Raw genomic sequence first — 12,850 nt, 5'->3', positions numbered from 1 at the left:
TTTAAATGTATTTTAAATCTGGGATTTATTTATTTATTTATTTATTTATTAAATTTTTATACCGCCCTTCGCCCGAAGGACTCAGGGCGGTGTACAGCCAGAAATAAAGCACAAGATATGTACAGTTAAAAACAAATTTAAACATAGCAAATTACGAGAACGGCTGATAATTAAAATTAAATTTAAAATTTAAAATATTTAAAAAATGTTAATAAAACCCCAATTTAAAATTTATGTGTATTTATGTGTTTTAAATAAGGCTGTACACCGCCCTGAGTCCTTTGGGAGAAGGGCGGTATAAAAATTTAATAAAACTAAAACTAAACTAAAACTAAACCATTCTGGCACTTTCTATGTGTATTGGCTTTTCAGTTCCCAGAATTCCAACTTTCCAGCAAAGATGGCTCTGGGAAGTTCCACTGCATATATTTTATGGGAATGAACAATATTTATCCAAACAGGCCTATTGTTGTGTCTGCGCCCCCCGAGCCGGGCCCCCTGCCAGAAAGTGACTTGGAAAGTGAGGGGGAAGGGCCATCAGGACTTACCTCTGGAGCACCGGCTTCCCTGGCTCAGCTCCAGGAGCCAGAGGCAGGCCAGGTGGAGGAGATAACGAGGCCTCCGTCCCCTGACTCTTCCCCCCCACACACAGGCCATGCCTCCAGACCCAGCTGATGGCAATCAGGCCTGGCTGGACCCTAGGTTTCATAGGCAGGAGAGGAGGGTACTACAGAAGCAGGGGTGGGGCAGGCCTAGGAAGTGCTGAGTCATGGAGCCACACCCCACAGGATATAAAAGCAGTAAGGGCTGCTATACCTCTTTGTAGCAAGCGAATCAACTGCTTAACTAGAGCTGAAGTACTGTTTGTTCCTGGTTGACTCAGCAACAGAGATAACAGAGACATTTGGTAGATGCTCGCTAGTTTGCTGCCAGAACTACAATTACTGCAACGCTCTCTACATGGGGCTTCCCTTGAAGGGCATCCGGAGGCTGCAGTTAGTCCAGAATGCGGCTGCGCGGGTGATAGAGGGAGCACCTCGTGGCTCCCGCATAACACCCATCCTGCGCAGGCTGCACTGGCTACCTGTGGCCTTCCGGGTGCGCTTCAAGGTTTTGGTGACCACCTTTAAAGCGCTCCATGGCATAGGGCCGGGTTATCTACGGGACCGCCTACTGCGACCAGATACCTCTCACCGACCCGTGCGCTCTCACAGAGAGGGACTCCTCAGGGTGCCGTCAGCTAGGCAGTGTCGTTTGGCGACGCCCAGGGGAAGGGCCTTCTCTGTGGGGCTCCCACCCTCTGGAGCGAACTCCCCAGGACTCCGTCAACTTCCTGACCTTGAACCTTCCGTCATGAGCTCAAGACACATTTATTCATCTGTGCAGGACTGGCTTAGATTTTTAAATTTTAAAGGTTTATATTGGGTTGGACCGTTTTAGTCAATTTGGCCTGTTTAATATTTCGTTTTAAATGTATTTTAAATCTGGGATTTATTTATTTATTTATTTATTTATTAAATTTTTATACCGCCCTTCGCCCGAAGGACTCAGGGGGGGGGACAGCCAGAAATAAAGCACAAGATATGTACAGTTAAAAACAAATTTAAACATAGCAAATTACGAGAACGGCTGATAATTAAAATTAAATTTAAAATTTAAAATATTTAAAAAATGTTAATAAAACCCCAATTTAAAATTTATGTGTATTTATGTGTTTTAAATAAGGCTGTACACCGCCCTGAGTCCTTTGGGAGAAGGGCGGTATAAAAATTTAATAAAACTAAAACTAAACTAAAACTAAACCATTCTGGCACTTTCTATGTGTATTGGCTTTTCAGTTCCCAGAATTCCAACTTTCCAGCAAAGATGGCTCTGGGAAGTTCCACTGCATATATTTTATGGGAATGAACAATATTTATCCAAACAGGCCTATTGTTGTGTCTGCGCCCCCCGAGCCGGGCCCCCTGCCAGAAAGTGACTTGGAAAGTGAGGGGGAAGGGCCATCAGGACTTACCTCTGGAGCACCGGCTTCCCTGGCTCAGCTCCAGGAGCCAGAGGCAGGCCAGGTGGAGGAGATAACGAGGCCCCCGCCCCCTGACTCTCCCCCCCCACACACAGGCCATGCCTCCAGACCCAGCTGATGGCAATCAGGCCTGGCTGGACCCTAGGTTTCATAGGCAGGAGAGGAGGGTACTACAGAAGCAGGGGTGGGGCAGGCCTAGGAAGTGCTGAGTCATGGAGCCACACCCCACAGGATATAAAAGCAGTAAGGGCTGCTATACCTCTTTGTAGCAAGCGAATCAACTGCTTAACTAGAGCTGAAGTACTGTTTGTTCCTGGTTGACTCAGCAACAGAGATAACAGAGACATTTGGTAGATGCTCGCTAGTTTGCTGCCAGAACTACAATTACTGCAACGCTCTCTACATGGGGCTTCCCTTGAAGGGCATCCGGAGGCTGCAGTTAGTCCAGAATGCGGCTGCGCGGGTGATAGAGGGAGCACCTCGTGGCTCCCGTGATAACACCCATCCTGCGCAGGCTGCACTGGCTACCTGTGGCCTTCCGGTGCGCTTCAAGGTTTTGGTGACCACCTTTAAAGCGCCCATGGCATAGGGCCGGGTTATTCACGGGACCGCCTACTGCGACCAGATACCTCTCACCGACCCGTGCGCTCTCACAGAGAGGGACTCCTCAGGGTGCCGTCAGCTAGGCAGTGTCGTTTGGCGGCGCCCAGGAAGGGCCTTCTCTGTGGGGGCTCCCACCCTCTGGAACGAACTCCCCCCAGGACTCCGTCAACTTCCTGACCTTCGAACCTTCCGTCGCGAGCTCAAGACACATTTATTCATCTGTGCAGGACTGGCTTAGATTTTAAATTTAGAGGGGTTTTAAATTGATTTTAATATTTATATTTTATATTTATATTTCTATTTTTAATTATCTGGGCGTTAGAATAAGTTTTTTAAGGATTATTTTAATTTGTATACTGATGTTTTATATGCCTGTGAACCGCCCTGAGTCCTTTGGGAGATAGGGCGGTATATAAATTCGAATAATAAATAAATAAATAAATAAATAAACTGATAGTGCCGGCTAATTAAGTCATTGTTCGGACTGAGGCGAGGGGGACAGAACACCTATTTTGGAAACTGCTTTTCCTACTGAAGAAAATATAGTGAGAACCATCATTTCTTCCCCTCCTGATGATACCAAGTCCACTCTGTTCCAGATTCACTAACCTGAAAAAGGATGTTCTGTCACTCAAAAACTTACCCACACACATACCCCACCCACCCACCCCCCGGTAAAGTTCAACTAATTCTGCCAGATCAACTGCTCTATCTGTATTAAGCAAACTTGATTACTGGAAATCCCTAGTTACCCAAATCCACCTCCTCCGGGTTATGCAAGACGGATTCAACCAACAAGCAAGCTGATACACCAGAGGTCAGCAACCCGCAGCTCTGGAGCCGCATGTGGCTCTTTCATCTCTCTGTTGTGGCTCCCTGTTGCTGGTCGGCTCCACAATTGATAGGGCTTTCGGTTAGGACAGGTAGAGGAAAAAGGATGCTGCGCTAGGAGGAGACTCTATGGTGGGGGAACCAGACTTCCGGTCAGCAGAGGAAAAAGGATGCTGTACTAGGAGGAGACTATGATAGGGGAACCGGACTTTTGGTCGGCTTGAGAACTGAATGGGGGCTTCCGGTTAGGACCTTTGTGGCTCTTTGAGTGTTTAATGTTGCCGACCCCTGTGATACACTAACTCTTCGGAAGGCTTTCCTTGGGTGGATGACGCTGAACTCAGATTACAATCAAGCAGCTAAATAAACCAGAGGTGCTTGATCACAAGACGATATCCTCAGGTCACCTAAGGCACAATAAACCCAGAGGCTCTAAATTCTGAAAGGATTAAACTTTGGCTCGTTTTATTTTTAAATTATTTATTAAATTTATATGTCGTCCCTTTCACCTATAAGGCAACTCTACACTCAACAGACTCCCTACCCCCGCCCACTGCATTCAACCAAAAAAACCTCAACCCACACAAACTTCTGCATAAGATGAGGCAAGAAGACCGGGAGGGAGAAGGAAAACCCCTCTTTCCTTATTCAAGAGTCTAGCAGACATCCCCTCCCCCTCTAATCAGAATAGCCCCTGTCCTTAGATTTGTAAAGCCCCTATCTTTACCAAAAGAGATTATTTTCAGGCTTTTGGAGCAGATCCCTTTTGAACATTTGAGCTCTGAAGAGAAATCAGATCAAATAAAAACACACCTAAGATTCCAACTTGCTGTAAGTTTTTTTCCCTCCAGTCTTTCTCTCATTTGGATGGCACAGGAAAAAAAAAATCCTGTCTCTTCTATAGGAAAGCTAGGCAGAGACGAGGTCTGGGAGTGGGGGGATGGGTTGGGGGGGGCATACAGCTTCTGTGTGATCAGGAAAGCTTCCCCCCTCCCCCCAATGTTGACTGCCCCCTTGCTTCTACCAGCTTAGATAGAAGTAGAAGCATGACAAGCAGATGTGGGAGATAAAAACAGAGATGAAATCCGAACGCATATAAACCAACAAGAAACATGTTTGCTGATTAGACTATCTATAGCAGCACCTTACCCATTATGCAATTCCTACTCAGAAAGTATTTTTGTGTGGAAAATACCACGCAGCCTAGATGAAGAGGGAGACATGGGAGAACCAGACAGATTTTTCTTAACTAAATAGCCTTAGGACCTGATGGCGATGTACAAGTTAATAATAATAATAATAACAACAGAGTTGGAAGGGACCTTGGAGGCCTTCTAGTCCAACCCCCTGCCCAGGCAGGAAACCCTACACCATCTCAGACAGATGGCTATCCAACATTTTCTTTAAAAAGTTGCAGGGGGAATTTACTGGAGACCCAAATTCCACAGACAGTAAGTGACCTGTGGTTTCTTAGCTACAACAGACGATAACTATGACGAAGACTGTGTCATAATTTTGTAATAGGTTTCAACGTTAAATGCATTCAGTGCTTCAGTCTCCCATGACGGACATGAACCATAGACTTGTCATTGGATACTAATTCGAAGTTGCATTTGTTTCCCTCTCTTTTTAAAGCCAATGAAGCCCCAATTTTGATTTTTTTGAAAAGTTTCCTTCAAAGATTGTGCGGCTAAAGTATCTTTGGTTCTCTTTCCTCATGATAGGATGATTCATCTTGGCATGTAGAGCAGGAGGGAAAGATATGATGAAATCCATCTCTCCTACTTTCCAATTACTCCCCAAATTAGCAATTAAAAAAAAAGGTAAGGAGCATTATAATCCTTGTTTCCCGTATATACATAGCACCTCTGTCTTCCAGAAAGTGCCTCCATTCTTCCATAAGCATCAGACAACAGTTGATTCCTTCATTTTCAGCACAATTACTTGAAAGTAACTAGTAATGACCTAGAAACCAGGAGGCTCTGAGTTCTATATCTGCCTTAGGCATGAAAACTGGCAGGGTAATTTTGAGCCAGCCAGTCCCTCTCTCTCAACTCAATCTACTTCACAGGATTATTGTGGTGGGGAAAATAGGAGAGGGAAGGAATGAATATTAGATCTGTTTGGTGCCTTGAGTTACTTATAAAGTAATAAAGTCATGATAAAAATCAAATACATTTGTGCAGATTATTTGGAGAATCAAGGAGAAGGCTTAGTGGGTAGAGTTTGATTGGAGAGAACTAGGTTCAGGATCAACTTGTGAGTTAGGATTAAATTATCTGTCACCCACCTCTATATTCTTTCTATATAGAAAGAAAGAATGGTACCTAGCTGCCAGTCTAAGTAACTTGACCTACAAATATGATCAATTTTATAAGGGTAACAAAATCATTCTTCATAAAGCAAATCATGTGGCAGGAACATGGTTGAAAGTATTGCCCTTCCATACCCAATGCCCTTTTAACCAACTTCCCATTTCACACATTTTACATGTAATACCTAATCTTTTAGGTACTTGTATTTGCTGGCACTTAGTTCTCATGTTTATATGTTGCTAATGTACCTCCATGATATCAGAGCTCCATACTATATATCCTATTACCCACACATTTTATTCTCTAATAGGAAGCCAACTTGAAGCTTCAGACCTTGAGGGAACTACTGCAAGGTATCTGTATTTGGAAAGAACTTGTTTTGCTTACACAAATGATGCATTGGGTCAATTTTCACCTTCAAGGATGTCCAATACAGGTTCAAAGATACTTCTATATTAATGACTGGGTGTGGATCTGTTTGATATGGCAACCCTTGGATGGCCAGATGCAAGGCTGAGGTTGCTGTAGTCCTTGACATGCAAGGTGGGACTTTCAAGATCCACCTGACAAGATCCACCTGACAAAATTCCCCATGGATGTATGCTGGAGGAGTTATCCCTGGCAACCTGAATGGCAAAGGATCAAAAGTTCAACCACATCAAACTCTCAAGGCTTCAAGAACCCTTTGCACTTTAGGAGATCATTAGAACAAATTCCCCAGATCATCAGAGAACCGTGCACGACCTATATGTGTGTTGCATGTATATCCTGTTCTGGAGAGCCACCATCTCTCAACTCTCCATCGGTGCCTCCATTGCACGTGCACACATGCCATGGGCAGTAGGTCAACTGACAGATGTCACACAAGGTTCCTTCCTCAAAAGGGACAGAGCCCGGCCTTTCTTGAGAAGTACAACTTCATCACTTCAGGGTTGTGGTAGCAAAGGTGAAGGAGGATGGGGCTGAGAGAAAGGAAGGGAAGAAGAGATCTTTTACAGGAAGGAAAGACAGGGAGAAACACCTGGAAGTGTGAGCCCTCGAGTTTCCTTATGGAAGACCAGACAACAAGGGGAGAGGAGGAGGAGGAGGAGGAGGAGGAGAGTAAAAAAAAAAAAGAGTGGGAAGCCAACTCACGCGTGCCATCAAAGCGGGTTGCTATGGTATCCAGGAAGGTGTTTTGGGGAGCCAGGAGGCCCCTCATTACCGGCATTTTAAGACTTGCTGAAGGACATCGACATCGTCCAGTTGGAGGGGAAAATAAACCAGAGGTATCGGAGAAGGGAGGCCCTTCGCTTCCTCTCCAGGAGTCAGGCCAGGGGGGAAGCGGGGCTCTCTCCGCCCGCTGCTGCCAGAGGGGCGCCTGGGGGAGGGGGGGTTCGTGCAAAGGCTCCAGGGGCCGCCTCCACCACCTCCTCCTCCTCCAATCTCGCTGGCGCCCAGACGGGAGGCGACCGCAGCCGCGACGGCAGAGACCGCGAGGTCAGGCAGAGGCGAGGGGAAGAACCCCCGAAGAGCTCCGACTGCAGCGAAGGCGAGCGGCCACCGCTTCCCCGGTGCGCGGCGGCAGGGCAAGTCCTGGTTTAGGCTGGCCCGAAGTCCGACGTGACTCGCTCAGCCTTGCAAACGGCCGGCCGAAAGCCGAGAGGGGGACGCCCGGGCGGCTGCCGCCTCTGGATCCTAACTGGAAAGAGCCCCCCGCCGCCGCCGCCGCCTCCCGCTCAGGCAGGGTCCCCATTCCCCTGGGCGGCCAGGGGCAGCAGAGCCGCTTCCCTCTCCAGAGCGGCGTCCAGGCTGGAAGTCCCAAGGCTTTGCGGCAGCGTCGCTCGATGCCTCGATCTGCTCTGGCTGCCTTCGCATGTCCGACGGCGAATCCCGAACGGACGGGCGCCGCTAGCCAGTTTCGAGCGCCCGGGGCGGCATCGCAGGCGCAGCCTTTTGCAGAGCCGAACCGAGCCGAACCGAGCCGCGCTCCTTCTCGAGCTCTTCTCGCAAGCGCCGCCGAGCCTAAAGTTGCTCGACTTGGCGGCGAGCGGCTCCTTTACCCGCCTCTTGTATGGGAGCTACCGCGCTCGCCTCCGGAGCAGCCGTCCGCGGTTTCAGCCGCCCCGAGGAGCAGCAGCAGCGGCAGAAACAGCACCCAGCATCCTCAACTTGAAAGTTACCATAGCTACTGAGGACACACCCGGCGGCTCTTCCTTAAAGAAACAAGCCGCTCGGGGGGGGGGGGGATAACTGGCTGGGTGTGGTTTGCGTGGCGGGGTTTCCTCGGTGGGGCAAAAGTTTCCTAGCTCCAAATTGGGGGCCGGCAGGTACAAAACTCCCCTTTCAAGGTAGTTTTAGGAAGACGGTTGACCTACTGAATGCCAATATATGCAGAGTAAGGAAGTTTTCCCATCAGCGCGTGCTACCTGTTCTAAGGTATGTCAGTGAAACACAGACACTCACCTCACAATCAATACCTCAAAGGTGCTTTTTCAAAGAGGCAACCGGACTTCTCTTTTTTCTTTTGAAGACCTTTAGTTTCTCATCCAAGAAGCTTCTTCGGCTCTGGTGGGGATTGACCATCCAGTCATCCATTCCCCACCATCTAGTCAGAACTGAACAAGCTTCTTGGATGACAAATTAAAGGTCTTCAGAAGAAAAAAGAGAAAGTGCAGTTGCCTCCCTGAAAAAGCACCTTTGGGGCAACCATCACCTGCATGACTGAGAATCTCCATAGACCCTCACAATAGATACAAAAGCTGGAAAGATACATGCTTGGTATCACAAGATAGAAAGACACCCCCCCCACATGGATTAGAGCAGGGGTCTCCAACCGTGGCAACTTTAAGACTTGTGGACTTCAACTTCCAGAATTCCTCACCCAGCTTTGCTGGGAATTGAAGTCCACAAGTTGCCAAGGTTGGAGACCTCTGGATTAGAGAACAAACGAAAATATATAATGCCATGAAAAGAGTAAAAGAATTGAAATGGAAATGGGCCGGTCACATAACAAGAGGAAGTGATGGCCGGTGGATTAAGGCAGTCATAGATTCCACTTGATAAAAAGCGTCCACAAAAGAGACCTAAAACAAGATGGAGTGATGACATCAGCAAGTATTGGCAAAGGAAAGCTCAACCTCCTGCAGTGGATAAACAATGGCTAGAATAATGATGAAGGAAGATTACCAGAAACTCTTTGTAGGCCAACACTGGAGACTGGAATCTCAGTTTTTTGTGATGGTTGTGGCTGAAAGCTGAAGCACCAATTTACCTACTCCAGAGATGGGATATTACTCTAACCCGGGTTAGGCAAACTTTAATTGGTTCATCTTGATTTGGTTCAAATTGCCTGACCTGAGCTTCTTTAAAAAGGGGTAGGAACAGGGGTGAAATCCAGCAGGTTCTGACAGGTTCTGGAGAACTGCTAGTGGAAATTTTAAGTAGTTCGGAGAACCGGTAGCGGAAATTGTCAGTAGTTCAGAGCAGAAGTCTCTTTAAGACTTGTGGGTCTCTTCAGAGACAGAGGTTCTTTAAGACTTGTGGACTTCAACTTCCAGAGTCCCTCAGCCAGCTTTGCTGACTGAGGGACTCTGGGAGTTGAAGTCCACAAGTCTTAAAGGGACCAAGGTTGGAGACCCCTGGTTCAGAGAACCTGCAAATTTTGCAATATCTTTCCCCCAGGAGTGGCGAGGGAATGGGGATTTTGCAGTATCCTTCCCCTGCCACGCCCACCAAGCCACGCCAACAGAACTAGTAGTAAAAAAAATTGGATTTCACCACTGGGTAGGAATAAGCCAAACTGGCCTCCCAAATAATGCCAAGCAAGTCAAAAAGAGTAAACTCCTGTCAAAGTGAACAAACCCAAACCCAGCATAACTATGTGTATGAATCAGATCAACGTCTCTGTACAGAATTACCAGAAATACTGTGTTTGGAGTGCCAGATCACCAAAATAGGTTGGTTTTGATGGGGTTTATTGACAAACCTAAAGGCTTAAATTGGGTGTCATGATTTTAAGATAGCCATATAATACCCTGGGCCTTTCATACAGAGCAATTAATTGAAACCTTACCCATCACTTGCGTTCCTGCCAGGAAATGCATCATCACTTAGTAAACCGAAATGTGACAAGCTTCTGTTAAGCAAAGGGCCAAAAAATGTGGTATGTTTGTCAGCCTCTCGAACCCTGGAGGACATTTTCAAGCCTCTTCTGCCCTCTTTCTATTCATAGCTACTCATATTTGGTAGACACGGAGAACAGAATCAATCCAATTACACCTAACCCTAATTTTCCTTAAAAGCAAATAATTTCCCCCCCCCATTTCAACATGGGGACGACACACAGCGAAGCAGGAGGCAGACTGGAGATTTGTTAACTTTAAAAAATGGGGAATGTTAGCTCCTTATTCGTTGTTCCTGAATGTGAAGTTTAATCTGTTGCTAATGAATATATTCAGTTTGTAATCTTGAGACTGACTGTAAACTGCAGATCTCATGGCTAAAATTGCTGGCCTAATTTTTGGACTTTGCTGCTTTGTCCACTTTCCGGATAAAGGGTTTGCAGGCTTCAAGAGTTTGCAGGGGTCCCAGAGGTCTGGTGAGATCTTGAGGTGGCTTCCTTGTCAATCTAATCTCTTACGTAACTTGTGCTTTGTGACAATGATAGTTTTTTAACATGTTCATTGTTTTATCCCTTTGTTGTATGGCACCCAGAGTCACCTCTAGTGAAATAGGCAGCCATCTACATTTGATATAGAAATAAATATAGAAATATTTTTTAAAAAAACATAACATAGGTCCTGCCTTTATCAGAGCTGATGATGAGGAAGACAAGAGGCCAAAACAGAAGTAGCAGCACTTCATTTTAAACCAGGATGACGGTAAAACAGCTGCTTTCCCCCTAGCCAGTCTAAATTTGTACTGGAAAATTTGAACCAGAATTTAGGATTTTGAAGGTGGCCATGAACTGATATTGATGTGGTTGTTGAACAGATGCTGGGTTAGGATTAGCACCATTGAATGTAGGTTTTGTTCTGTAGGAAGTTAGCACCCCCCCTCTCCTAGAAGAATGAAATATTTTAGGAAATATTAAAAAAGCAGAATACATTTCCCTGGATGAGAAATGGAGAAACATGTTTTAAAGACAAAGCAGCTCCCACTGTCCTGCCTCCACCCCTACCTTTGTCAATGGACCAGAGGCAGAAACCCAATCCCACCCCATCTTTGTCAATGGACCATCATCTGCAACACAATAGGACCCATCTAGCAACAGAAACTCACCACATGGCACCTGGGGAGATTACATCAACCAGCAAGGCTAGCTAAGACCCCCACCCTTTGGGAGTCTGACAACCAATCAGGATACTCTTCCTGTGCCCCAGGAAGTTCAAAGCTCAGAGAGGGCATAAAACCAATGCACGCTCAGTATCTCATTCCTTTTTTCTGTTCAGGAACTCAAACCATGTGATCCTGACCACCATTAAGCAGTCTCCATGTTTCCAGTGTCTTTTTCCCCACTTGGAACTGAACCCAGATGGACGTTTCTTCCAACAGTTCCACACTCGAGCCCAGCGTCCTTCTCCACACACTTTAATACAGATTCTGGTGGAAAGACCAAAGCGCTCCATTGCTCTTAGCTCCAATGGAGATTTGCCTGGTAAAGTCTCTCCTGAACTTTCAGCTATTGGAGAAGGAGGAGTATATTAACAGTGTCAATAACTGTTATTATTTTGCTCTTCCAGAGCCAGTAGTTTAACTCAGCAGGAAAGCCCTTCACTCTTTGGTTAGCAAAGGCTGGGTTTGCCTCAAATCCCGCTTCATTCCCTGCATTAGTCAGAAAGAAATTTCAAAGGCAACACCTGTATTTAAATTAATTCAGCTTGACTAAAGAGACACAGAAGTGTATTCTTCTTTTTAAAAAAAAAAATAAATAAATGCAAAGAAAACAATATCCCCAGAAAAGAATCCAAAATAAAACGAAGCAGGAACTGCTCTATTGTGCCAGTGTTGATCTGATGCGGATGAGAGGCCTCTTCAACCACAGATCTGCTCCATACACAAATAAGCCAAGCAGGTGAGCTCTGCTACATTTCCCACTTATTTCCATGGACTTGGAGAATGGGGCCGAACAATTTAATCTTTAATTTAAAAAAAAAAAAGCAAGTATATGATACTTGTTTATACTGTTTCTTACCAAGTCCACAAAATGTTCTGTACAGATGTGCAACTGGATGGTCGCAAGAAAAAGGGCCCACCATACGCAGCACTCCAACTGTATCTGCTAATTGGTTTAATTCCCTCAGTCTCTGTTTTACTAATATAGAGTAAGGTAGGAGATCTCAGGATCTGGGCAGGCATTTTAAATTTCCAGGATGATGGTACTAAGAGGGCACAGAGCAAAGATCCAAGTATCAAGCAGATTAAAAGCCTGACCATCCAGCTGCCCACTCATAGGTTGGTTTAACACAGCAGATGCTGAGGCAAAGATGCCTTGTGGAAGGCTACAGCAGGGGTGTCAAAGTCAAGGCCCACAGGCCAGATCCAGCCTGCAGGGTGCTTAGATCTGGCCAGTAGAGGGATTCAAATAATTGAACAACTGGTCAGGGGGGAAATCTACTTACCTTCCTCACCAGCTTGGAAGTGCACGCATGTGCGCGTGCCATACGTGCATGCAGAATTTCTGCACATGCACAAAACACATTACTTCCCAGTTAAAACCTGGAAGTAATGACACCCGGGCTATCGGATCACCGAACTACTGGCCACGATCGCTACAGGGTCGCACAATCCGGTCCAATCCAGTAGCATTTCACCCCTGCAACCAGTTCTCTGCCCTAATGATTTCTTCCAACAACCAGTTCACCAAACTGCTCAGACAGTTATCAATGGGTTCTACCGAAGTGGTGCGAACTAGCTGAATCGAACCACTAGATCTGGCCTACGGGGCCATCCTGGAAACAGCGAAAGATCAGCCCACAGTGCCTCTGCTAGTGAAAATGGAGCGGCCCTCCTGAGCTCTGTTTTCGCTGGCAGAGCACTTGCGTTGCCACAGGCACCCCCGACACGAGTGATGTTGAGCTGGCCACGCCCACCCTGC

At 46.4% G+C, this 12,850-nt stretch overlaps 1 protein-coding gene across 1 annotated transcript in view; it reads right to left on the bottom strand.

Annotated features, from left to right (window-relative positions):
• The window catches only part of KCNH3 (potassium voltage-gated channel subfamily H member 3), an 83,259-nt gene extending 76,277 nt beyond the window's left edge, over positions 1-6,982 (bottom strand). The window contains exon 1 of the mRNA XM_058170315.1: positions 6,907-6,982. Coding sequence (XP_058026298.1) covers positions 6,907-6,982 — 76 coding nt within the window. The remainder of the gene's footprint in view (positions 1-6,906) is intronic.
• Positions 6,983-12,850: the final 5,868 nt, after the last annotated feature.

The sequence above is a fragment of the Ahaetulla prasina genome, chromosome 2, assembly GCF_028640845.1.
Source record: "Ahaetulla prasina isolate Xishuangbanna chromosome 2, ASM2864084v1, whole genome shotgun sequence".
NCBI lineage: Eukaryota > Metazoa > Chordata > Lepidosauria > Squamata > Colubridae > Ahaetulla > Ahaetulla prasina.
This window is presented reverse-complemented; position numbering and strand designations above follow the sequence as displayed.